Source organism: Lissotriton helveticus, chromosome 1_1 (assembly GCF_964261635.1).
Source record: "Lissotriton helveticus chromosome 1_1, aLisHel1.1, whole genome shotgun sequence".
NCBI classification, from domain to species: domain Eukaryota; kingdom Metazoa; phylum Chordata; class Amphibia; order Caudata; family Salamandridae; genus Lissotriton; species Lissotriton helveticus.
Window position 1 is genome coordinate 102,197,946 of NC_136057.1, and position 27,759 is coordinate 102,225,704.

Genomic DNA, 27,759 nt, shown 5'->3' on the forward strand with positions numbered 1-27,759 from the left:
TACGCCATAGGCGGAAGGAGTCAAACATCGCCGGCCGGGCTTTCTTTTTGAACAGTTTAACTTCGAGGTTATCTAAGATTTCGGTATCAAAGCTACCATATTGGGGCCATTTTAAGACACCATCTTTTCTGGTGTATTTGATCCATACTTCATTGTATGTGATGGGGCCTACTCCGTGTTTGACATATAACTCGTAAGTTGGAGTTCCAACCGGAGGAACCGGACATGAGTCCTCCAATCGGGAGTCCCTATTATTACAACCAAGACAAAACAAATTTCCAAGTCTAAGACCAGGCATCTTCGCTCTCTAGTCTAGTTCCAAACTTCAAATGATTATCGATTACGATATTTCTCGTGAATACACGAGTCCTTCGGTTTTGGTGCTTGCAACAATTATCCCAGCCGTCGGGAAGCGGGGAACCTCGCAGCAAAGACCTTCGGACCACGTCGACATGCAGGGGTCGATGAAGTGGTTGGCCGTCCTCCGGAATTTTCAAACGAAGCTCCTCACGAACCTCTGGCTCTGGCTGGGCTGGTACCGCTGGAATCGCCCCAAACGTTGGGCGCCAGCTCAGGTACTGGGTTTTTAAGAACCGGCACAGAACTGGTAACCCAGCGGTGTCAGGGTACACCCAGAGACCTCGAGTCCTTCCTGATTCAGACCACAGAAACTCAAAATCTTCTAGGTGAAGTCAAGGATCGATTTTATTGGCTGCAACCAAGATAACAAGTGTTCTAGAAGTACAACACACGGGAAGTATATTCTCAGGAGACTGCTCAAATTTACAAAGTCAGGCTTCTCTTCTTATACAGAATTTTAAGCTTCAGGCAAACATTCTTGGTTTTACGGTATATCATTGACATATTTTCAATACAAAGGAAAAGCAGAGTCATGATGACATGTCCATATTTCACTTAGTCCAGCCCACAACAAATCACCCAGCGAGGCCCAACCTTTCATCAGATATCGGTGGACCCCCAATAAAAACGGGCACCTCCCCATCATAAAGCAAGTGAAGCAAAAAGAGCAGAGACAGATGTGAGCAAGATACGGCAGGTGTGTGTGCGATGAAAAGGTTTTATGGCTTGTTGAGCCTTGATGCTATCTTGTTCGGCCACTGGGAGAGGAACTGACCTAACAGGTTCGGCCTGGGGCGATGGTTCCAACTTGCACAGGTCATAGGAAAGTCGATTAAGGTGTACGTGTCCTTTTGGGATCGAATTCAGCTGGATTATAAGCCTATGTAAAGGGCAACTCACAAAATGGCTGCCATACATAAAATGGAAGCCGAGGGTTCTGAACGATAATGACGATTTTGAGGTGAAATCGTCACTCGAATAGGCTGAAAATGCTTGTACATGGTGTACTCGTCATTCTCGGTCTTTTGATACCAAATTTGTCATGTTTCGACGAAGTTTAATTCTCGAGTCCAGAATTATTTATGTGAGTCCAGAATTTTCAGAACCACATTAGGAGTATGATTTTAAAGGGAGAACATGTTAACAATGCCCCAGTTGTAAAGTTGTTTGTGCACCAAGCAAACGCTTGTAATTTATCACTTGTCCGGAGTTGGAAGTTGAATGTCTGTGGGGGACGACAGGGCGAGTGGTGTGCAGAGAACCTGTAGAGGCCTTTCTACGAACCTTGAGCAGTGACCATCCCTGCGCTTTCAGCCAGTGCCGCGAAAAGGGTCCTCACAATTATAATTGTATGTTGGAAGCATTGGCACTTTTCCTACATTGCCACAAGTGTTATGTTATTTATGCTAGTGTCCCCATATCGAGCGCGGTGCGTGGACTCATCACGGGCGTCTCTTGCCAACAGGCTTTGAATTTGAATAACTGTGCTTTGGGATGAAGATTAGCATTGAGCAAATGCTCATATTGCCACAAAACTAGTGTCTTATTCAACTTTAACACGTGGAATTGCATATGTCAGCGCGATGTGAAAGCCTATTACGTGCGCATTTTGTTACTGGTGTCCGTATTTACAAATGGTGAATAGTATCATTAGGCCATAGTACCTCGAGCCCGTTGCGCTGTATTGTTTTGGCAGCTACGCAATCACGTTCAGGTCCTCGTACAGATCTGTGTTGGGGTTCGTTCTGTGTCAAAGATTGATCCTTTTTTCTATCTCACCGGGTCTGCTGTAGACGATGCGCGAGGCATCGAGACAGGAGCAATCCTTGTAGCTACATGTTTACAATGATATGCGTTTATATGTATGGAGAGGTGTATTGATAAGTGATGTATTGTGTATGGCTCAGATTTGTAAGGATGAATAAATGTTGAGATTAGTAAAAATTATTTACTTGACCGGTTTTACGAGTGCGAAGTTATGTTGAATGGGTCATACCTCTGCCTATAAATTCAAGGTTGCCTCTGTTACCGTAATGCGGGGTACAACTGCGCTGTTACATGTTCGCATGGACAGGAGTCCGTAATGCGAGGTACAACTGCGCATTTACATGTTCGCATGGACAGGAGTACTTTCCAGTTGTGGCGTTCCGTTTCTCCTGGCAGCTGTACACTGTGGCACAACGTGGGCGATAGTGTGTCTTTGTGCGTCTGCCCCTCCTTGCATGCGAGACACAAGGCCTGCTTGCACATGCGTAGCCTGGCATTAGTTTGTTGAGTCTATTTGTAGGTGTTTTGGTGGGTGTGCGTGAAGCGGAGACATTGCCCGTAGACCCCCCCCTTTCGGGTTGGTTTGAGGCCACACAGTACCCGGGATATCCCAACGAGAGGCCACCGCCACCTCCGCTCTGACACCGCGGTGTCAGAGCGCTTCACACAGGAACAGTTATGACACACGTGGAGGGGAAATAAGTCAAGTGAACAAATTACAAAACAAACGCTAAATGACACGAGGCAAAAGTGACACTTGTGTGCAACCGAGAGACAAGAGGTAGCAAACGTTCATTACAGGGGGAAAAAGTGAGATGTGTACAGGTTACAAAAGCGTACAAAGTACAAGTAGAGGCATAATACTGGCTAGGGCGCTCGACCTCGGACCTGGGACCTGGGTTCGAGTCTCGGTATTGTCGCGAAACATTTGTGCCCTGGGCTAATCTCTTATTTCCCCTGGCCCATGGAACTTGGCGGGTGCTACATGAATCATTGTTGGACTGGATGCGGCAACCTCTGTTTGTAATTTTAGGGACACACCACATATGGAAGCTGTTAATTTTATGACTCTGCCTTCTTTTTTGGGTCGCGAGGTGTTCATGGGTAGTGATACTCCTACTCATGACTTGCCCCATTCTTTTGGGTTGAGTTGGCGCGGGATGACTAGTGGTTTCTTGCCTTTAGGCCGCGTTCACAGGCAGGGATTTTGGCCTAACCACTGCGTTAGTGTTATTTTTTTATTGTTTTTTTGGTTATCCTCATATACCATTTCTGTCTCTGATAATTCGGGAAGCTGTATGTTGTTCAGCCAGTTTTCCACCCGCTGCCTGCTCTGAGATGTGTTTGATCCGTACAGGGACTGCATGTAGATTTTGGCCTCTTCTCTGATGAGATCGTCATCTTGCGTGGTTTCACCTGTGCTTGTCAATGATAGGCTATCAATCTGATTCCTAATTCTGTCAGCTCGGGCCTTCCATGCTAAGAGGCGACCACATTTCTCCCCGTACGCAAAGTGTTGTAGCTTGCTCACATCCCATTTATCCTTTAGGTCTTTGTCGAGCTCTGCTTGATATTCTGCTCGCAGGATGTCCAGTTCTCTTTGGGCGGTGAGCCTGCTATGTGACTGTTCCGTTGAGGCTCTCTGAAGCTCCTGCTCTTTTACTTTGATTTTCAAAAGACGTGCTTCCCCCTTCTCCTTCCTCAATTTACTCCTCCTAATCATCAGAGTGGTCAGCACACCTCTAGTGCAAGCTTCGTATGTGTCCCAGACTATTTGTTTACTTACTGACCCACTGTTGACCCTGAAAAATTCCTCAGACTCAGTGATAAGGTCCTGTCTGACCCCCCTCTTCAAGTGGTAGAGTCCGGTCTAATGTCCACCTCATTTTGCTGTGCTTTCTGCTTCAGATGGATCGCCAACTCAACAACTGAATGATCAGACAGGATTGCCGGGATATACGTTATAGAGTCCACTGCGGAAGAGAGAGTTTTGTCTAGCAAAAAGAAATCTATTCTTGAATGGTGGCCATACCTTCTGCTATAGAAGGAGTAGTCCCTTTTCCCTGGGTTTTTGAGTCTCCAGATGTCTGTTAGATTGAAATCCCGCATAACATTCTTGAGTTCTAATCTGGACTTTTGAGGGGGAGTAAATCTGACTCTGGAGGTTCGGTCCAGCTCTTTATCAAAAATGAGGTTAAAATCACCCCCAAGGATTATGGGACCATCTGTCTCTACTAAGGCATTTTTAAGTTTCGTCAGTGCTCCTGTAGCATCCTGATTGGGGCCGTAATATACTGCACACGTAAGGGGAGTTTGTCCAGTTGTCAAAGATGCCACCAACCATCTCCCAGTGTGATCTGTCTCATGTTTCGTGAGCCTGATCCCTGTGTTGTCTCTGATTATTATGGCCACCCCTCTCGTACTGCCACTTTGCTCTGAGCAGACTACATCCTGAGCCCACCTGTATCTATTAAATAGTGACTTACATTCCTCTTTCTCTAGATGAGTCTCAACTAGTAAACATATTCGCTCCCGAGTTAAATAGAAAATCAATTATCCTGCGTGCTTTCCTGCTGTCCCTCAACCCATTGACATTCCAACTAATACATTTTATCCTACATGTCATGTTGGCCAGATAGATGATCAACCACGGAATTACTCATTGGCCGGTTCCCAACAATGATACGGTGCAGATTTTTGTGTATATGAGGATTATTTTTTCCCATTTTTCCCCCTACCCCCCGCCCACCCACCCACCTCCCATGAGGAACCCCCTCCCTACCTCTTTTGGCGATCTTGTCGCCGGTTGAGAGCTCACCGGAACCCTGTTCGGTGATTCCCCTAACGCATAACAAACAAAGAAAAATAGGACGCCAAAATGCGATCTCTAAATCATAATCATAACTCTTCTGAGTGCCTAAGTTCGCATGTTCGTATGTACATTTGTGCATATATATATATATATATTTTTTTTTTACTTTATACTTTGTCTTTTGTACACCCCTACTTTACCTACTTTGTGCATTACCCCCCTCCTCACGCTGCGTGTAGGTACATTATATATATATATATTTTTTTTTCTAGGCTTCCTTCTCCCCCAAAATTTTTTCATTTTTAATCCTAACCCGCCTTAGTCAATATTATGTTATTTACTCTGTTAAATTACATCCACTTTCCACTTGTGAGCACCGCTAGCAGTTTTAGGTGAACATGCCATTCTGTCTTTAAGGGGTATTTTGCAATTTTTTCTAAACTATCTAATAGAGAAAAAGTACTATTTTAGCGATTAACTGGGCTTCCTAAAAGCTTGGATTCAGATATGACTAAGGGGGGCCTGTCTCGCATTAGAGTGAGGAACGTATCGACTTCTTGGGGTGAGGTAAAATTGTGTGTTCTGTTTCTCCATACCACTTTCAAAAAAGCTGGGAACTTCATCTGCACCTGTGCATCCAAACTTTTTAATTCTGACATCCGATTCCCCAATTCCCATTGCCGCTGCGCTTTTACTTTCCCCACATCTGAGCGTATAAGGTAATGGGCAGAACCAATTTGAAGAGTTTTATCTTGCAGTGCCCTGCTTAGAATCAATTATTTTACAGTGAAGGTATGAAAGTTTACCAGGATCTTTCTCGGACCTGTCCTCCCCGCTTGCTGTCTGAAGGGGTCTCTGTGGGCTCTCTGGATCTCAGGTTCCAGATCGATCTCCGGGCTATCCTTAAGAACACCCTCCCTCAGAAGCTTACAAATAAGGCCCTTAACATCACCGTTTTCAACCCCCTCCGGAATCTTTAAAAACTTCAAGTTGTTTCTCCTTGAATGGATTTCAAGTCTTTCAACATCCATCTGCAGGGCTCTGTTCTGTACTCTGAGAGTTTCAATGTCTCTATCATGCCTTTTTGAAGCCCCTGTGAGCAGGCTTACTTCCTCCTCCAAGACATCCGTACGTTTACAAATTTCGTCTAACTTTGCTTCCAGGTTAGAACACTGCTCATGAATGCTTTTCTGGTTCGCTTCAGATGTGTCAAACTTTTTGTCCAGTTTTGATACCAACTCTTCTCTAAGATTAAGAAGGAGCGTCCCTACCTGTGATATACCTCCATCTGAGACAACTAGTGGAGTTTTGCCAGCCTTATCGGTCCCAGATGCAGCTACAATTTTAGGTACAGTTTTGTCTGCTATCTTTGGTGGATCAGCTTGATCAGCCCGTAAAGAGTTTTGGCTTAATGATTCGACTTCTCTTTCCGGCTGGTCCTCCGGCTGGTCCTCTAAGTCCTCTAAGTCCTCTATATCCACATTTTCTGCCAAAACCGTGATTCTATTCTCAATAGGCACAGATGGAGACACACCGTGAGACACACCATGCACGCTGGACATACTGGACATACTAGGCTCATTAAGCTCATTAATTTCATCAGTTACACCATTTACTTTAGAGCCAGGTGCAGATTGGGGACTTGGAGTACTGTCCGTAACGCCTGTATTGGCTACGAGGGTTGAAATGGAAAGGCCCCCCTCCTTAAGATCTACGACTTTCTCCATGATTCTAAAGTAGGATTTCAAGGAGGGTGTGGGCTTCAGCAGGGATGAGCACATCTTAGGCAGCTTTTGTTTCTTAGCCTCGCCTGCTCTTGCGGTTTTCCCCCTCCTCTCTCTCCTCTTCTCTTTGGGGGTAAGTGGTGTTACCTCTGCTCTGGTAGAGCTCAGACACCCGGTCCCCGTCCCTGTCTTAAGTAACTCTAGATTAGACCAAAGCTGGTATCTGTTCCTGGCCGGGGGTGCAGGGACTGCGTGTGGGAGAGCCTTAACCTTGGTCTTATCTCTAGGATTGTCTTTCTCCCCCGCGGAACTGCACCACGAGGCGCCGATTGGAGAGACTATGTCAGCTTCTAGAGGGTGCAAGAGTTGCACCTAAGTCCATCCCCTCACACTGCGTGAAATTCAACTTGGGTGGGGCAAAGACTGGGGGACTCACACTGCCACTGACACTGACCACTGCACCCCCCTAAATATCCCTACCTCACCCGAAGAAACAACCTCTGCAGCATAACAACTCACCTCCCGTGTCTCATCCACTGTCCCATCCACTGACCATTTGGGGTAGAAAAAGTTGCGGTAGAGAGGCGAGCCGAGGCTGACTCTTGCCAACAGCTGCCGCGACCTCCGCCAGATACTCGCCCGGTCTTCTGCGCGTCTTCGTGCTCTTCAGTACACCACACCTCTGTACTGGCGATGTCAGCAAAACCTTTCGCCGTTTTTCCTGCCTCCTGGTCCGCTACCTGGTCCGCTCGAGCCCTGGGAGACGCTGATTCGAACAACAAGGTGCGTCGACTCCAACCCATAGTCCGGGTACTTTCTACCTCGGCTGCCGCTGGGTCCTATTGCTAGCCGGATGCCGGGACGCTCTAACGCCGTATGTCTGCGGTGGGTTCACCTTGCGGGGGAAACAGGGGTTTAAAAACAAAAAGATGGAATTAGAATAAAGTCGCTAGGAGGGGTACGGTCTCATGTAGTATCTCACCGTTCTGGCGCCACAAATGCAGCGTTGATTCGGGGAACCACCTCCTGGTCCGTTCCAGAGCTCTCACAGCAGACATCAGCCTGCCGCCATGTTCCTCCCCTCCACTGCGTTAGTGTTGAGTGCGTGCTGGATAACTAAGGGTGCGGCTGAAATAGTGGTTCAGGATCGCATTCACATGCTGTGAGGTTGGTCAATTCAATTAGTTTGTGCTGCGTTCGCGCTGCTTAATTATGGTTTCTTGTCGCAGGATCGCGTCACATGCAGTGATTTCGGTCAAATCAGTAGTTTGTGCTGAGTTTGCGCTGCTTTAATAGTGGTTGCTTGTCGCAGGATCGCGTTCACATGCAGTGACTTTGGTCAACCCACCTACCTTTCATGTGCCTTGGATTGATAAATGAATTACTGCACATAAGCGCTTCTTCTCTGGGCCGAGCTCGCACTCCCGACGCGGGAGCTAGAACCAGGTTTCGAGCCGAAGGGTCGCGTCCAATTAGGTGATCCTGGACAAAGCGCGTTCACATGCAGGGATTTTGGTCAAATCAGTTAGTTTGTGCTGAGTTTGCGCTGCTTTTAGTGGCTTTTGGCCATCTCACTTACCTGTGCCTGAATAGGGAAAGAATTACTGCTCATTTAAGCGCTCCTTACTTCTGAGGTAACGGGTTTTTAGGAACCCGCTGGTGTCAGGGGATAACACCCGAAGACCTCTGAGTTCTCTCTTGTTCCGGACCACAGAAACAATGAGTCTTCTATCGCAGTCAAAGATCAAGTTTTATTGGTAGCTACCAAGTAACACGTGTCCCAGAAGTACACCACACGGAGGGTAGGTTTTGAGAGACTGTTCGTTTTTACAGAACAAGCCTTCTCCTTATATACAAGATATATGGCTTTAAGCAAGAATTCTTGAGTTTATGGTATGGCAATATACATATTTCTACAATAATACAAAGAGCGAAGTCATGTAAGCAAGCCCATATTTTAGATGTCCAGTTCGTTGATAGATTACCCAGTTAGGCCTGGAACTCCCATCAGATATCGATGAAACCTCAATAAAGAAAGGTGTAACCCAGTCATAAACCTGGCCATAAACAAGGAACGTGGACAGGTGCATGTTTGCAGAAAGCATGGTCTGTATGTAGTGAATGGTTCGTGGAATGTTATGCGTAGATGCTATCGCATTCGGCCACTGGGCGAGGAGCTGCCTAAACAGGTTTGGCCGAAGACAGCGGAGTCAGTTGGGACAGGTCAGGGGAAAGTCACGAAAGGTGGACATGTCTATTTGGATCAAGCTCGACCTTTAATTGACTTATCATGAGGGCAAGATGCAAGATGGATGCCGTTCACAAAATGGAGTTTAAGGGATGGGACGGAAACTGTGATGTAGGGGTGTTGGCAACCCTCGATTGTAACGCAAATACATAGGAATGATGTCCTAATCATTATCGGTTCGTAGACACAAAAATCGTCTCGGTACGTTGAGGTTTCGTGACACGGGTATTGGACCTCGATATCGGGAGAACAACGGGGTCCGGATTTTGAGAACCACAGACCCTCCTTTTGCCCTCATATAAGGCAATAACTCATGCTAATCTGAGTCCAAATCGGTATGAAGAAATTCGTGGAGATGTTGCTGTAGCATCATTCTGTTACTCAGCTCGTCCTGCGACACAGGCTTCCGTACACACGAGGTAGCACAGAGGCCACATAGTGCAGGAGCACACTGTATACACAAGCAAAACATGAACAGAAGTGCCAAGATCATCCCAATGAAGATCAAGGTTTTCCATCCCCAGGCAGTGATCAGCTCCCAGAATCACCCCAGCAGGGACCAATCCCCTTTCTCAACGTGAAGGGAACCAGATATTTTGTGTAATTTGGAGATGGCCTGGTATACTGTCGGTGCGTTATCAGGGATGAAAATGCAACAACTGGATTGGATGACTCTACACACACCACCACGATCGGCGAGTATGATGTCTAAGGCAATTCGGTTCTGAAGGGTCATAAGTCGATCCGACTGAAGCTCTGTTGTCAAATTGCCAAGTGCTCCGGCCGTCGTAGTCACGGCGGATTCAACTATCCTCGCTAACTGTCGAATATTTCTGCTGTTCGCCATGGGCCCCCAAAATGGCAGAAAACCCTTTGCGAAGTCAGCGAATTCCTGACCCGCGGTGTCGTCTTTACTCACGACACCTCTAGCTGTCCTTGTCCGATGGTAATCTGCTCGGGCCGTGTAGGTAGGAGGCAGCAGAAATGAAATAAAACATATACCTGAGAAATCAGGGGGCAACCACGTGTAGGCTTGGTCGTGGCAAACGAAATACGTGCCTTTGGCTGCCAAGAGTATAGGGGAAGTTCGGGAAGCAAATACATATGTTTCCGTGCAAACGCTCTTTCCTAACTGTGCTGTGGGGTTCCTACCAATACCCTGTAAGCATAAGTGACCTCGGTGGGGCACTATCCAAACTGGGCGGGATTTCTGTGCTGTCTGGCTCTTGACCAGGTAAACCCCATGTTTAGTCACATTCCAACGGGTGTAGGGACTCAGTTCATCTTTGGGCATTGTCAGATATGTGTCGATATCCCTACTCATGTTCCTTATCCCTGCGATTAGTGCCTTGTTACTGGAATCGCTCGCAGCGGAACGGGTCGGGTATGGTTCTAGGGCGAATAAGAACATGGTTTGGAAAGCCCACAGAGAACCATAGTAGCTGAATGGCAAAATGAAGTATGGGATCCCCTTATCGGTTGTATGTGGCATAAGTCCGCATATCCAACAGTTTGACGTGTTCATTATGGACTGGTGTTGGTGTAGAAGCTGGATGAAAGAGTTGTTTACAAATTCGAGTCTTCGGGCAGACTCGTGTTCAGGTAAAGGGTGAAAGTAGTGTGGAGAAATAGTGGGAGGAGGTGGTGGCTGGGTGTCATTCGAAAAGGTAACTTTAAAAACGAATAGTGTACAACTAGTAAAAAACACAAGTATGCTACATAACATTAAAACACATAGTATCAGGAATCTTCTTCTGGACAGTATCGTGCGTAACTGTTTTCTGAAGTTCGTGAGCCTGACAGGTCTCTCTACCCTTGGAAACTCCATCCTCTAGTTGCTGCCCGCGGTGGTTGATTGATTCTCCCAGGGAGCGCGCTCTGCTCAGTCCGGGGTAACTCCCGTGGACCAATCAGAACCGTGGACCTAGAACTTCCCAGTTGCACTCCCCAGACTTCAACCGCGACCCTAGCAGCAGAACCGGATGGCGGTTCGAAAAATCAAAAATGAGCTAGTTCCCTTGGGACGAGAGAGCTGAAAATCCAAAAAATAGTTCAAAGGGGAAAAAGGAAATTACATTAGATCAAACTTTTATTAGTTCTTTTGTCTAGACCGCAGGTTGTATCGTCGTTTCCCAGGTACGGTGTGATCTTCAAACAGCGTTTCAGGTTCAGTAGTGTCCAATTGCATAGATGGTGACACAAGTCCTTGCAAAATATGATCGCTCTCCTTTTCGGTACTAGTTTCTTTCAAACGGGCATCGCTGAAAGGGATGAAGCGAGGTACGGATTCTGTCTCAGAGTCGGCAAGTCCTTTGTTGACCCACCGGTCGTATGGAAGGGGTAGAGGGACCCGTTTGCAGTGGGTCCCATGTACCCAGTTCTTCTTGCCTTCCACTCGCACAGCAGATCTGGTTGAAAGTAGTACTAGGTGCGGTCCGGTCCACCTCGGTTGTCCGTTGTTGGTGCGCTGAAAATTCCGCAACAAAACCCACGAACCGGGTTCGATGAGGTGACCTGGATCGTCAGAGGCTGGTGGAGAAGAACTGTGAACCTGTTGGTGTAAAACACGCAATTTAGTTGTCAATTCGCACAAATAGTCAAGCAGTACGGGGTGTTCTATCTCGCTTAGTTTCTTGGGTCTTGGCACGTCCCAGACGTTGGCTGGGCGGCCAAACACAATCTCGTGGGGGCTAAGTCCTAACCTGGAGTGGACAGTCGTCCTGGTTGACAAGAGTGCTAGAGGCAGGGCGTCAGGCCATTTAAGACCTGTACTGGCTTGGATCTTGGCTAGTTTGAGTTTTAGAGTGCCATTGTAGCACTCTACTAATCCAGCTGATTGGGGGTGATTTGCAGAGTGGAATTTTTGGTGGATGCCTAAACACTCACACACTCTCTTCATCACGCATCCTACGAATTCACTTCCATTATCACTCCAGACGATTCTAGGCATACCGAACCTAGGGAAGAACTCTTTGACAAGGGCTTTGGCAGTTGATAAGGCGGTGTTGTCCTTAAGGGGGTAAGCTTCCACCCACCTTGAAAAGGCGCAAACAACAACGAGAACGTATTTCAGATTGTTGCACCTCTCCATGTGGATGAAATCGAGCTGCAAAACCTCGAACAGGTACGTTGGAGGCGCAAAATGACCAGCTGGAGTTGGGGTTCCCCTACCGGGATTGTGCTTCAAACATACCATACACTTTTCGACCACATTCTTTGCACATTTTGGGATATTGCTATTCTGCCATACTGGGGCCAATAGTTTACATATTCCTCTAGAACTGATGTGTGCCATTCCGTGAGCCATCGTTACTACTGCAAGTACGTATGCATTAGGTAATAACCATCGCTGGTGTTCCGATAATTCGACCCAACAATCATTCGCATCCAATCTACCTGTGCTTCTTCTCCATTCATTCATCTCGTTCTCAGTGGCCTCGGCTTGTATCGATTTTACGCTTTCAATGGTGTCCTCACACATTCCCACATCAGCAATCCATCTAGCGGGACCCATGACATACATCCGACTCATTGTGTTCCTTGCAGTTTCTTTCGCAACCTCATCTGCCAATGCATTCCCCCGGCCAACATCATCCTGAATCTTTTTGTGTGCACTGCATTTTATAATGGCGACTTGTAGGGGCAAGGTGAGTGACTCAAGGAGCTCATTGACTAGCTGGCCATGTTGTATCTTTGCACCATGGGACGTAAGGAACCCACGTTCACGCCATAATCTCCCAAAACTGTGAGCCACACCAAAGGCATATTGGCTGTCAGTGTACACATTCACTCGCTTTCCTTTCGCCAGCACACATGCTCTAGTAAGCGCTATCAACTCTGCAGCTTGTGCAGAACCGTGGGAAATGCGTGCAGTCTCTACAATGGTGTGTAACGTCGTTACGGCATATGCTGTGGTCGTATCACCATTCGGCAACTTGAAACATGAACCATCAACCCATAAAGTATCATTGCATTCGGGAAGGGGAGTGTCTTGTAAGTCTACTCTCCCTTTTGTCTCTTCCTCAGTCCTGTAACAGCAGTCATGTTTGTCAATCTTGTCTGTCTCTGTCGGGATGGGTAATAACGTAGCGGGGTTGAGTGTATCACACCTCTTTATATGGATGTGACTTGCTAGCAGGGTAAGTTCGTAACTGGATAGTCGAGCGCTAGTAAGGTGTTGCGTCTTTGTCCTATTTAGCAAAATGTCTACTGCATGCGGAACCATAACGATCAAAGAGTTATTCATGACTAATCCAGCAGACTGTCGAATGCAGACAACTGCTGCGGCTGTTGCTCTTAGACAACTTGGCAGTGCCTTAGCCACTGGATCCAGAGTTGCCGAAAAATACGCGCATGGGCGCTGTTTGTCCCCAAAGAGTTCCATTAAGACTGATAATGCACAACCTTCTTTTTCGTGGACATACAATGTAAAAGGCTTACTGTAGTTGGGGTTTCCCAACACAGGAGCCGAACACAATGCATCGCGCAACTCGTGGAAACTCGTCTGACAATCTTCAGACCAAGGCATAGGATTAGGCATGTCTTTGCGGAGTAGCGACAGTAAGGGTTTGGCTAGTAGTGAGAAATTTGGTATCCATTGTCTACAGTACGATGTAATGCCCAAAAAAGCTCGAACACCTCTCTGTGTCCTTGGGGCACTTAGTTCTGTGATTGCCTGTATTCTTTCTGGTGTCAGTCTCCTTCCCTCCTTCGATAAGATGTGACCTAGGTAGGTTACTTCTTGTCGACAAAATTGCAGTTTTGAAAGGGAGACTTTGTGCTTCATGTCACATAGGTGACGTAATAGCGACAACGTAGCTTCCTTGCAAATCTCTTCAGTGTCTGCAGCGATCAGTAGATCGTCTACGTACTGAATCAATGTTGACCCATCTGGCAGTACAATTGTGTCTAGTTGTGTTTTCAGAGCCTGACTGAATATTGATGGGCTTTCGCAGTAGCCTTGAGGAGCGCATTTGAAGCGGAAGCTTCGTCCTCCTAAATTGAAGCCGAAAAGGTCTCTACTCTCTTCGGCGATCGGGACGCTGAAGAAAGCGTTCTTCAGGTCAATCACCGAGAACCAAGCTGCTGAAGCTGGAACCATTGTCAATAAAGCAGTAATGTCGGGACGACTGGAAACTGCGGTATAACTACCTTATTTACTTCTCGGAGGTCAATCACAAACCTATACACAGGGGGCTGTGAAGGATCAGTACGTTTTAAGACCGGTAAAACTGGACTGTTACAAATGTTTCCTGTTGTTTCTTCGATAACATCTTTATTGATCAAATCATAAATGATCGTTAATAATGCCTTCTCGCATTCGTTAGATATTTTGTATTGGGGAATACGTGGCAATCTGACGTTGGCTTTCAAAGTTATGACATACGGTGCTATCTCTAAACGACCTACATCGTTGGAACCATTAGCCCACAGTATATCCGGAAGTGATGACAATTCCGTTGGGATACCTTCTTTTGACAAGTACATTGGAGAAATGACTTTTTTCCCTAAAATAAGCTGTACTCCCGAGGGAGAACAGTACAAAGTCGCATACAACCTCTTTAGCAAATCCAATCCTAACACATTTTCACCGCAACCTGTTGTAAGAATGAGGGGTGCTTCTAATTCACAGGGGCCAACAGAAAGGGAAACAGGACTAGAGATCGGGTTTCTAACAGGGGCGCCAGAGAAGCCTACTGAGACATTCATTTCGCCAGACAAAGGTGCGCCAGGAAGTTTTGAGTGCATAATAGAACTTTTTGTAGCACCAGTATCCAGCAGAAATGGCTCTGACACTCCTGAGGTAATTACCTCGACATAAGGTCCATCCTGATCTACTGGAACTGAAACAACTCCCTCTCTTTGTCCATGGCTGTCCTAGCGATCGTTACCCTCATTGTCGTGTTCGGTGTAATAGTCGTCAGCATAGTACTGAGCTGACTTGGACGATGAATTACTCTGTTGATCAAAGCTATTCATGGATTTCTGAGGCGGAAAAGAAGTTATATTCTGAGTGAAATTTCCACGGCCTCTACCTCTAGAGGCATGCTGAACACCTCTTCCCCTTACACCTTGGGCACCGTTTAAACGTCGTGCAAGAGCCGGACAATTACCTTTAAAATGACCCTCTTCTTTGCAATACGCACATTGATTCGGGCCATACGGAACACGCTGGTGGGAAGACTCGTTTCCTTGCGCGTCTCTAGAATACTGCTTATTCTGTTGATAATTGGGCTGGCTAGCCATACGAGGCGGATAGGCCTGTTGGAGAAGAACTTTAGTTTTTAAATCTTTCGTCTTTTTGTCTGCCTTGTCTAACTCATCTTTACGCCTATTTTCATAGTACTGGGCTGTTGCTAGAATCTGCGCTGACGTAGAGACAGCCCAAGCACTTTCTGAGTCTTTTAGTTTAGCACACAATTCAGGAAGCAAATTGTGTACAAACTTGTCTACAAACAGTCTTTGGCCACCCTCGGTAGCCATATCCTGACCACTATGGTCAGTGAAAGTTTCCTCAAATCTCGTGACGAAGTCAGACACATTCTCGTCTTTCTTCTGCTTGCACGCGGATAGCTTGTCCCAGTTTACACGTACATCAGGCATAATTGTCTTCATGTACGCAATAATTCTACCAGGAAGTTCAGCTATTAACGGCTCAGGCTTGAAACCACCGATTTGTCTAGCATCTGTAGTCGCAATGTTCGCCCATGAGTCACCTAATTCTTGGTCATGATCCGTATGACGTATCTTACTCCATAAAGGATGTGGAACAACGTTCCCAAACAACATGTCTATATCCGCTAAATTCATTATACATGAGCTTGCAGTTTGGGTAACTCCTTATAATACCCAGTCGGGTTTTTACGGGGATCGGGTAGTGTCTGTTTGAGTGCTAAAACTTCGGATCTTTTCCAGGGGACATGTACCCATACACGCTGGAAATGAGGCAGAACCGGTGCAACTGCGTTTGCATCACCTTCCCTCCAAACCGGAGGAACCTCTCTCATGGGGTACTGTCTCGCTCTTTTCCTACTAGACGTACCACTGTCAGACAATGACCCAGAATTACCACCCGTACTTCGATGTGATAATAATATCTCAACTGCTTTTTCAACGTCGGGACCAACTATCATACCCTCCCCGAATCTAAATCGTAACCTACACAACTCTGGCAGGTTGCTCTTCTGACCATTATCTTCCAAATCTTCACACAGAAAAACACACATCTGCTCAAAGACGTATCTTTGCGTTGGTTCATCCCATTGACGGAAGACGTTCATGACAGACTCTACATCATATCTCGCTGTATCCATAGCCCAATTTCGTGCTAACTTATTCAATGACTCCCTTTCCTGATAATTAGGCATTTGGCTTCGTGATTGTCTTCGTTCCGTGTTAGGGGTCGTTTTAGGCGACCGAAAAAGTGGTGAAGGAAAGTTAGTAACAATGCTGGTCATTTTATGCCAGACGGAAGGTGAAAGTGGAGGAATAACTGGTAGTAGAACAGAGTCACGCAAAGCAGAAACAGAAATGTTCGTAGCACGAGTATCAGAGAGACTAGAAGGTGCGCTAGGCGAAATTTTAGAAGGAACGGTAGGAGAAGTAGACGTGATCGGTGAGCCTTGAGGAGGCTGTGCCAAAGAAACAGGAGCCAGCTGAAGAGTAGCCGGTGGGTGCGGTAAAGGAGCCTGTATCACAGCTACCAAAGGTGCAACTAAAGGTTGCGGAGGTGCTGTGGCATTTTGTGCATAAGGTGGCGGAGAATTTAATAGGTGGGACATTAATGGATCTTTCTCGGATCCTTCCTTTTGACCTTTTCCTCTATTTGGCAGCATCGGGTAACATTTATCTATCGCTAGTTTCCTGCTCCTAAGCATCTGTTCGCTCTCCTGCTCTTCCTCGTTATCTCTGTATGCAACGGCAGCTTGCACCATTGACATACCTCTTTTATTCTTTTTTGCTAATCTTATTTCTTTCTGTTTGGCTTCTTTGCGCCATAAGCGGAAAGAGTCAAACATCGCCGGCCGGGCTTTCTTCTTGAACAATTTGACCTCTAAGTTATCTAATATTTCTTGGTCGAAACTACCATATTGGGGCCATTTTAAAACACCATCCTTGCGGGTGTATTTTATCCATACCTCGTTATATGTTATAGGACCTACGCCGTGCTTCACATAGAGTTCATACGTTGGAGTTCCAATTGGAGGAACCGGACAAGAATCTTCCAATTGGGAGTCCTTACTACAACCAAGACAAAACAAGTTTCCGAGTCTGCTAAAACCAGGCATCTTCGCTCACTAGTCTAGCTTTAAACTTCAAAGGATTATCTGTTACGATATTTCTCGTGAATACACGAGTCCTTCGGCTTTGGGGCTTGCAAGTACCAAATCAAGTCGTATCTCAAGGATACCAAAAACTAAGGACAAACTAAGGACTGGGAGACGCTCCACTTATACTTAACTGAAGTATTTGAAGATCTGTGACGTCGCTAGAAGACTCGTCTATCGTTTCGCTCTACCAAGGATCACTGGGTCCAAAACAAGGCGATAGTCAGGGCAGCAGTCCTTCGTAGCCGTCGGGACGCGGGGAACCTCGCAGCAAAGACCTTCGGAACCACGTCGACATACAGGGGTCGCTGAAGTGGCTGGCCGTCCTCCGGAATTTTCACACGAAGCTCCTCACGAACATCTGGCTTGGACCGTCACCGCTTGATATCGCCCCGAGTTGGGCGCCAACTGAGGTAACGGGTTTTTAGGAACCCGCTGGTGTCAGGGGATAACACCCGAAGACCTCTGAGTTCTCCCTTGTTCCGGACCACAGAAACAATGAGTCTTCTATCGCAGTCAAAGATCAAGTTTTATTGGTAGCTACCAAGTAACACGTGTCCCAGAAGTACACCACACGGAGAGTAGGTTTTGGGAGACTGTTCGTTTTTACAGAACCAGCCTTCTCCTTATACACAAGATATATGGCTTTAAGCAAGAATTCTTGAGTTTATGGTATGGCAATATACATATTTCTACAATAATACAAAGAGCGAAGTCATGTAAGCAAGCCCATATTTTAGATGTCCAGTTCGTTGATAGATTACCCAGTTAGGCCTGGAACTCCCATCAGATATCGATGAAACCTCAATAAAGAAAGGTGTAACCCAGTCATAAACCTGGCCATAAACAAGGAACGTGGACAGGTGCATGTTTGCAGAAAGCATGGTCTGTATGTAGTGAATGGTTCGTGGAATGTTATGCGTAGATGCTATCGCATTCGGCCACTGGGCGAGGAGCTGCCTAAACAGGTTTGGCCGAAGACAGTGGAGTCAGTTGGGACAGGTCAGGGGAAAGTCACGAAAGGTGGACGTGTCTATTTGGATCAAGCTCGACCTTTAATTGACTTATCATGAGGGCAAGATGCAAGATGGATGCCGTTCACAAAATGGAGTTTAAGGGATGGGACGGAAACTGTGATTTAGGGGTGTTGGCAACCCTCGATTGTAACGCAAATACATAGGAATGATGTCCTAATCATTATCGGTTCGTAGACACAAAAATCGTCTCGGTACGTTGAGGTTTCGTGACACGGGTATTGGACCTCGATATCAACGGGGTCCGGATTTTGAGAACCACACTTCTGGGCCGAGCTCGCGCTCCTGACGTGTATACTAGAACCAGGTTTCGGGCCCAAGGGTCGCGCCCAATGAGTTGTTTCTGGACAGAGCGCGTAACGTGCATGTGCCAGAATGTGTAATGTATAAACTGTGCACCTGCCCTTTCGAACAGAGCGCACCGCTGTTTAATTTGGTTCAGTCATAACACAGGGTTGGTCCTTTCTTGCCCGGGTAAATAGTGGCATGTTACATAATACAGCGCTTATTCTGGGCCACGCATCCACGTGCTACCTGGCAGGCACTCGCGAAGAGGTTACATACTTAATTGCAATTTTCTGGATAAAGACCTGTTCTGGGAAACGCCTTCCTGGAGCCAGGTATGTAGAAGAGCGCTGGTAGATTACGCGTTACATCTAGAGGCAAGCACATAGGTTCCACCTTCACTGAGTAGGGGGAGAGCACAAAAGGTTCAGACACTGGCTGTACGCGCTCTGTGTCTGCCTCCCATTTAACCATAGGAAATGGTATTAGCATGGTCATGGATCCATTCACCAAGGGGCCAAATTACAGGCAAGGTATTGAGCACATACATGTCGAAGGGATGCCGGTTAGGGTATCGTTCACCTATCCAACACACAACCTTCACCTGCGAGTCAGATTCTTCCCTATTGTTCCATAGGAAAGGGGATAAATTACTTCTGCTTCACCTACCTGTTGATTCGTCGTATGAAGGGGTTGTGGTAGTTTGTGTTTCATCCTAAGTTTTATTTGGGCCTAAGCTGTTAGGTCTTCGGGCAAGCCATTGAGCGAAGTTGTTATCTCGCCTTTAGTTCAGCAGAGCTGCAATATGTATAGGACGAGAACCTGTGGCATAACTCAGCCCCAGGCATGCCATCTTGTGTGACCCTATTGAATGGAGAGAATTCCCATTCTCACATGACGCGAGCTCTCGGGGGATGACTGGGTGTCATGTGAGTCAGCTCACAGCTGTCGATGGTCACCCTCCTGGGCCTGTCGGCAGGCAGTGCTCCCTATGCCGTAGATGAGTGCAGACTTGACCCGGAGGTGGCTCTTGCCAAATACCAGAAGTAAACATGATGTAAGAGGATGTTACTGCATCAAATGGCGGACTCTCTAACCACATGAACATTAGGGGAAGACACTTACAGGGTCAGGGAGAATAGAACTTGTAGAATAAAAAGGCCGTCTGCAAATAATGGAAAGGGCATTAATTGTAATTGGAAGTCTCCTTAAAGGAGGGGAACTGGAAGTTCAGTTTGGAGGCCTGGGATGAGGATGGTTCCTGGGTAGAGTGGTATGGAGTTGAGTTAGGATGTGATACGATATCACACATACCAAAGTGCAATGGTCATTATCTGGCTTAAGCATCCGAATAATGGACGCAGCTGCAAGTCACGATACTACGCCACCACCCCTGCCAGTACAGGTCTCTGCTAGTATGTTTCTTCTTCCTCACCTTCCTGGTGCATCAGCGGCCACGAAGCCAAGTATACTTCATGGGGCGCTGCTCATACTCTATGGTGGCCATGTTCACACAATGCACAGAATGGAGTGCGGTGTCAGTCATATGGGGCTAACCCGAGGTAGCGAATTGGACATTTGATAACTGGTCGCTTCAGTTAAGTCATATCCAGCCGCTCTTTAGCCAGGGCAGCAGGCGAGGGGAGGTAGTTGCATCATTCAAGTGTATTGTGGCACAGAAAGTGGGGTCCACAGTGTTAGAGCCAATGGCGACAGGGTCCGTTGACCTTGGCTTTCCCTCTTCCTTTACCCTGGAAAGGGCACACAGTAGCAGAATGTTCCATTGCTCTGGGCCGGATGTACCAGGGAGTCGCTCTGCGACGGCGGGAGTCGAGCTGTTCGCACTACAGTATTTTGGGGCATCCTCCTTCTGACATGCACTAAGGGTAGTGTTGTATACAAGCGGCTCATTACCCCAAGCACATGTCCAGCAGGCGACGCTTTACATCCTCCTGATAAGGCTAGTAGGGGGCAGTACAGCGTCACGTGCAGCGAGTGGTTTGTGTGAATAAGCTATTGGAATTGCCTTTTCAGCTATTGTGAAACTCTTTAAGTGCTGTGCGATAATTCACCTGGGCACCTTAAATCGTACAATTTACAGATTTGCTGTCCGGGCTTACTCCTGTGGCGCGCAATGGGGAGGGGCCCTCACAATTTCCCCCGCTTAGTTTGCGAGGGTTCACACTGATCTCTGGTAACCCAACACCCCTTTTGCTCATTTTCACTCAGATGGATTGTGCCTTTGCACGGTGGGCTCCTATCGGAATTGGACACACGGCTTCACGAATGCGATTACGTGTGGTAGGGCTCCCCTGGCTTGCACAGGAACTGCCTTGTGAATAAATATGAGTAGCCTATAGATCCTCTTGGAAGCCCCTCCCAGTGTGCGAAGTTGGCCTGATGTTCTATGTCTCCAGCTCTGGGGGCACCTTGCAGCAGTCAAAGCAATCTCTTATGGTGGTGGTTGTATGTCAACCTTATAGTCTAGCTATCCTAGAGGTAGCATGAAGTAGCTGCCTCGAGGCTACTGTGAAGCCAGTGTTTTACCATTGCAATCCTGTGATATCAAATGTAGGGGCCCCACACAAGTATATATTAATGTAATTTTCACCAGAATGATCCCATGTACTCTTTATGAGTATAGAAGCACAAGCGTTTAATAGAAGCACTTTTAACTGATTATTCGGGGGACCGCGGTACGGCAGAAGTTGAAACTTACCGGGGGGTAGTCTGCTGACGCCTTGTGTGAAGGTGTGTGGTTGGGTCTCAGCGGCGTGTGCTGGATCTCCTATTGTACAGATTACAGGAAGTGCTAGCAGCAATGGGGTCCCCTCCTCAGCACTTGGTCCTTCACCTGAGGGTTTGACCCCACGAACCGGGGACGGTCTACACTAATGCTGTGGAGGAATACGGACTCGGGGGTAAGCTGCAAATTAGTGACAGAGGGGCTTTGGTTCGTCAGGCATGTGTTGTTTCAGGACAGGAGCAAAGGTCTCTTTGAAGTGGGAGGGGTCCACCTCTCATCTGTCGTTTTGGACTTGTTCCTATTGGACTGACGAGAAGCTCTGCAGAGCAAGGGTTGCAGGTTCCCTAAGTAGCGCAGTGGTGGGGGGCCCGGCCGGCGACGGTGGCCGCCGGCCGGGCTGTGGCGGAGTTAGAGGGCGATCCGGAAGCAGAGAGGTGCAGCACTGTACTTCAGCGGGCACATAGGGGTGCCAGAGCCTAACCTGGAACCTCATGGGAGGTCCAGGAACCCGTGTCGGCGCCCCAGTAGTCCTTCGGGCGGTTGTGTGCCTGTGCAACCAGGGGTTTGCCTAGATACGCCCCGCAAGGGGCTTGAGTAGAGTGATTACCATAATGGTGCAGCAGATGGGTGGTTCGCCACTGTGCTGCTTGGCTCATCAGGCGGGCAGGTGGCGAGAATGCGGCCTGCCCTTGGATCGTCCATAAGATAACCCACCGTGATTACATAACGTGTTGTATGTAATAAACCTTCAGCAACTTTTCCCAATCTAACACTGGTGTCTGTGTGTTATTTGCGGGATGTTGGGTATGTTGCGGGGCGGGGGGTTCTGTTGACCTGTTGTGACTATGCATTGCCATGCCCTTTGAGGTAGTCCCAATCATTAGCAAGGCCTTTTCTTATCCTCCAGCCAGCAGCCAGTTGTGTTCGAGTTTCCGATTGGCCGCATTAACCACATCCCATTGGCTGATCCAAAGCACTCTTCCTTTCAAAATGGCTAAGTCATGTTTTGTGGCTTCGATGTTGAAACACATTTTCGCCGCCTTCTGTCAACACCGGCTAATGAATAAATTCATACCTTCATCTTCCAAGGCGGCCGATGCAGACCTATGGATATTGCGGCGAGGTAGCTCAGTGGGTTCAAGGCACTGCTGCAGCGACATATGCAGAACAATGACATCCTCCCAGTGCGGACATAATTAGTAACCCTTGCGTTTGGAAATATCTTTCATTCAACACTAAACGCCAATGTGAAATTCAACATTGGCTTGGGAAACAGTGGTTTTCTAGACATCTAAATTGTAATCGGTGAAGTAAAACGAATGTTAAACTTTGGCATGGAACAATTGTCTACACGGGCAGCAGTCTGCGCTGGCTCCATCGATCAGAAGCTCAAGCCGCTTCCTGGCACAAAGCGCCCAGGTTCACTTTGCAGAAAGCGGCAGCCAGGGGCAGAGGCCGGTCTGTTTGAAGAGCGGCGGTCGCCGCCGGCCGCGCATCCTTATCTACAGCATACAGGGATATGGAGTAACTCACAGCAGTCTCGCTGCCTCCCGAAGCCCAGGTATACAGCCAGGCTTCCACCGGGCCACTGCTGCCATGCCCGGTCAGGGGCACGCTGGCTGCCGGCCAGGAGTTTATATACACAGACAACTGCAGAAGAACCGGTGCCAGCTCCTGCCCTGGCAGCCAGGAGGGAAACGGGGAGGGGGCAACATTGTACAGGGAAAGTGATGAAACTCAGGTCAGAACTTTATAGTGACTTTAGGGAGACGGAAAGCCTGATTCACACAGTGTGAATAGCATTCTTGTCTCATCCATTCATATAGATCTAATCAGAGTGACTTCCTGGGACATTTAACCGGCGGAGAGGCGGCGAGGACAGGGCGCCTCGCAGTATTACCCCGGAACAAAAAAAAAACATTAATGTATGCAATAACGTCACACGTTTGCAAAGCAAACTCCTAGAGTATTTTTTTTTGGGTGGTGTGGGGGGGCAGTTTGCAGACCCCCCCTTAAGTTGTTTCATAGCAGGCGTACACAGTTCCGTACCCTTTGTTTTGATCGTTGGCATACAATCCATAATGGGAAATTAAAACTACAAGTCCCAGAATCCAAAGGGAAAATCGAAACAGCACTGAAGGAAAGATCCTCTCAAGAGAACGGGTGCTGTCTAAACTTGAGAGGCTCTTTTTAGTCAAGGAGAGGAGCATTTGCTGTACAGAACTTGCCTCTTCTGAAATACGCATGACTTAAAATGTTTATTCTGGTGCTTAGTGTTCTAAGAAAAGATGTCAGAAACCTGAATAGGCGAGACAGCACACAGACAGAGTAAATTCGGCACCTCCACCAAATGCCGCTTAATGAATGAACAGATGGCCACAATATACTGATAAACAGAGCTAAAGCAAAATAAACGCCCAAAGCCGCATGCATCATTGCCATGAGGACTGCTGTGCTGCCAGGAGCAACCACCATTTCGACTAACTGCCTGGTTGTGTTGACCTGCTGCTGCTGGGCTGCAGGAGGGGCTTCCAATTTTCAACCTAAATGTATGTGCTGTCTGCTGCCTGCCACCTCCTTTTGTGCCCCAAAGTGCTCTCCAAAGGCTTGTTTGCTTGCCCCCTGTTCTCTCGAGATCTCAGGGCCATCAAAGACCTTGTTGCCTCTTTTCTCCAAGACTTCTACTGGGTGAGCCCATTTTACAAGGGCTAGCATGTCGCCAGTGCTCCCTTCTGCACCAAAGTAAAGTTTTGTGCATTATAGGACAGTGCACCATGGGCCTACAGTGCAGCGCTCTGACCAGGGGAGTGCCTCTGTGCATTCTAGGGAAGTGCTCCATGTTTTACAAACCAGTACGTGGTGAGCGTTTTTCTCAAGCGAGAAGAACGTTGTTTCGTCTGGAGGCATTCCCAGAGAAACAAACACGTCCTTGAGCCAGCGTGCTCACTGCAGCTGAATTGTATTGTGACCCTCACCCCCGGAGTCTGGCAAGATATCGCCACCGTCAGATGCCACCAAGAACAAACTAGTGTGGCCCCTCTGGCCGTGAGACCCGAGGAACAGCCCCCTGAAGACTTGTACTGCTCTGAGGTCGTACAGTGCAGCGTCTAAGGCAGCAGAGCTACAGGAGCTGCACAAAGCCTTCAAGCCAGGCCTTTGAACGACACGTTGTTCTGAGGCTCATTCCAGCCAGCCTCGCCCTTTGGTTTTAACGCGTATACTGCACGAAGCTCTCAACGTCGGGTCCCACTCCCGTGACATGACAACATTGTTAGCAAGTTACAGATGCCCTGAGGACAGTGACCCTGCAACCACAAAGGTACTGTGAGGCGGGTTGGGTCCAGAAGAGTGGTAAAGCCGCCCTGCTCTCCTTCACGGGTGGTTGGATGTCCTTGGGCAAAGAGACGCGATTCAAGCGGCCCCGGTGGGCTCCAAATTCGCAAGAGTGTGAGGGGAATTTCTTGTTCAGCATTGTCACTGCTCTGGAGATGACCTCAAGAATGGCACAGGCATGTCCATAGAGGAGAACTGCTGGCAGACTCACGTTCAATTACTGTTTATCGTTTAGTAGGTGCTCCTGCACCCTACGTTTGGTTTCTAAATGCAATCACTTCAACTACGTTCATTACAGTTACCATATGTAGTGTAATAGGAGCGCGTGTGTGCTGTGACCTATGTTTTTATAGTAATTTGTGTTTTTCTCTGTCAAACCTGCATTATTTGCACTAAAGGTGTGATTTCAGTAATTTTGGTCTTGTTTGATGTACAATATAGAATTTATTTTTACTTAGTCCTATGTGGATTCCCTTTTGTGGTTTATTCACTGGGTTGCTGCGCGAGTGTGTTGCACAAATGCTCTGCACATTGCATCTTTAAACTCTGGCTTACCCTGTCTAGAGTGGTGGATTCTGACTGGCTTAGGTGCCTACCCTAGCTAACCAGAAACCCCATGTCCAACAGTGGTTCTTGTGAATCACTTGATTTCCCAGCATGCTCCTGCTGCAGAACTAAGTCACCGCACTTTGTGTAGGACTAGCCACCATTTGTGTCTCAAAGGGAAGTGCAACTCTTTTTCTTAGAACATACAGTTTTTCCCTGAATTGTAACTGTTCACTTCTCCATATTATACCAATGCAGCTTTTTCAAGAAATATTTTCTTCATGTAATTTTCAATGTTTTTTCTATTTTACAGCACAACAATCACATCTAGAAAGTATGAATGGGAAAGAAAGCCATAAAGATTCCGGAGGCAAGATTAATTTTACTCCAAATATCTACTTAAAGAAACGGCGCAGAATGCACATGAAGGAGAGACGCTTTGCTTGTAATGTGTGTGACAAAGGATTTATCAATGAGACACTTCTTGTGAGGCACAAAAAAGGACACATCAGCCTCGGGCCATATCCCTGCGACACGTGTAAAAAGTGTTTCACTCAAAAGGCAATTTTTTTACAGCATCAAAGAACACACACTGGAGAGAGGCCTTATCACTGCACACTGTGTTCCAAGCGCTTTGCTAATAAGAAAGGCCTTGTACGGCATCAAAGTGTACACACAGGAGAAAAGCCTTATCACTGCACCATGTATAAGAAGAGCTTCAATCAAAAGTCGCATCTACTAAAGCTCGAACTAATACACACCGGAGAGAGACCTTATCACTGCACTGTTTGTTCAAAGCGCTTTTCTCAGAAGGCAACCCTTGTACGACATCAAAGTGTACACACAGGAGAGAGACTTCATCATTGCACTGTGTGTTCAAAGCGCTTTTCTCAGAAGGCAACCCTTGTACAGCATCAAAGAACACACACCGGAGAGAGACCTTATCACTGCACCATGTGTGAGAAGAGCTTCAGTCAAAAGACAAATCTACTAAAGCACAAACTAATACACACCGGAGAGAGACCTTATCACTGCACTGTGTGTTCAAAGCGCTTTTCTCAGACGGCAACCCTTGTACGGCATCAAAGAACACACACAGGAGAGAGACCTTATCACTGCACCATGTGTGAGAAGAGCTTCAGTCTGAAGACAAATCTACTGAAGCACAAACTAATACACACCGGAGAGAGACCTTATCACTGCACTGTGTGTTCAAAGCGCTTTTCTCGTAAGGCGACCCTTGTACAGCATCAAAGAACACACACAGGAGAGAAGCCGTATCACTGCACTGTGTGTTCAAAGCGCTTTTCTCAGAAGGCAACCCTTGTACAGCATCAAAGAACACACACAGGAGAGAAGCCGTATCACTGCACTGTGTGTTCCAAGCGTTTTGCTGATAAGGGAAACCTTGTACAGCATCAAAGAACACACAGTGGAGAGAGGCCTTATCACTGCTCTGTATGTGCAAAGAGCTTCACTCGAAAGAAAATTCTTCTTCAGCATCAACACATACACACAGGAGAAAAGCCTTATCGCTTCACCTTGTGTGAGAAAAGCTTCAATAAAAAGGCAAATCTACTACAACACCAAACAAAACACACCGGAGATACCATATCATTGCACTGAGTGTTCCAAGCGCTTTGCTTATCAGGGATCCCTTGTACGGCATCAAAGCGTACACACATGAGAGAAGCCTTTTCACTGCACTGTGTGCGAGAAGAGCTTAAATCAACAGTCAAGTCTCGTAACACCAAACACACAGGAGAGAAACCTCTGCAAAGTGTCTTCCAAGCGCTTTTCTCAGAAAGAAAGGCCATGTACGGCATCAAAGTGCACACACAGGAAAGAGGCCTTATCACTGCACAGTGTGTGGGAAGAGCTTTACTCAAAAGGTACATATGCAACGGCACCAAATAATACACACTGAACTGAACCCTATCACTGCACAGTTTATGCCAGGAACTTCACTCAAAACGAACGTTTCTACAACACCAATTAATACAATCAAGATAGATCCATTTTCACTGTAACAATCTTATGTCCTGCTTACCCCAAAGTAAGTTTTACTGGAATGTTGTAACTTAGCGAGGGCTTATAGTCATAAATTCCTAATGGCCAGGGTTCCCTGTAGGGAGCGTGCATTTAGTGTAATAACCCTGAGTGCGCAAACTCCGTAGCGAAGCGCATGCACTTCACACATCACTGAGGCACCATTTGCAGCTCTTGCTATTAAAAAGCGAGCAACGTAGAAAAAAAGATCTCTTGCGTGAAGGAGAACAGAGAGCAGACCTTGGGCCTAGCAACATACCACCGTGGAAGAGGGGAGAACGAACAGCGTGCCTCTTAAACAGCAGTATATCGGGTTGTCGAGGGTCACAAGTTGTGCAGCATCTTTCTTCTGCGCATGCCGTTTGCTGCACTAGTTTCGGAGAGAGGCTGCAAGGCTTTACAGGCAGCTGTGACTCTCTGGGTCTGATCCGCGCCTCGCAGGTGAATTTATTTTAAAAGGCCATGCACTAATTAGCATTGTTAGGTATTTAAGGGCACGATGTACGGCATACTAATGTTTAAGTCCCA

General features: G+C 47.2%; 1 protein-coding gene across 1 annotated transcript in view; it reads left to right on the top strand.

Annotated features, from left to right (window-relative positions):
• LOC144759068 (uncharacterized) overlaps positions 1 to 27,132 on the top strand; it is a 99,964-nt gene extending 72,832 nt beyond the window's left edge. The window contains 2 exon segments of the mRNA XM_078646467.1: positions 25,496 to 25,802; positions 26,037 to 27,132. Coding sequence (XP_078502593.1) covers positions 25,496 to 25,802; positions 26,037 to 26,808 — 1,079 coding nt within the window. The 3' untranslated portion in view covers positions 26,809 to 27,132.
• The last annotated feature ends 627 nt before the right edge of the window (positions 27,133 to 27,759 follow it).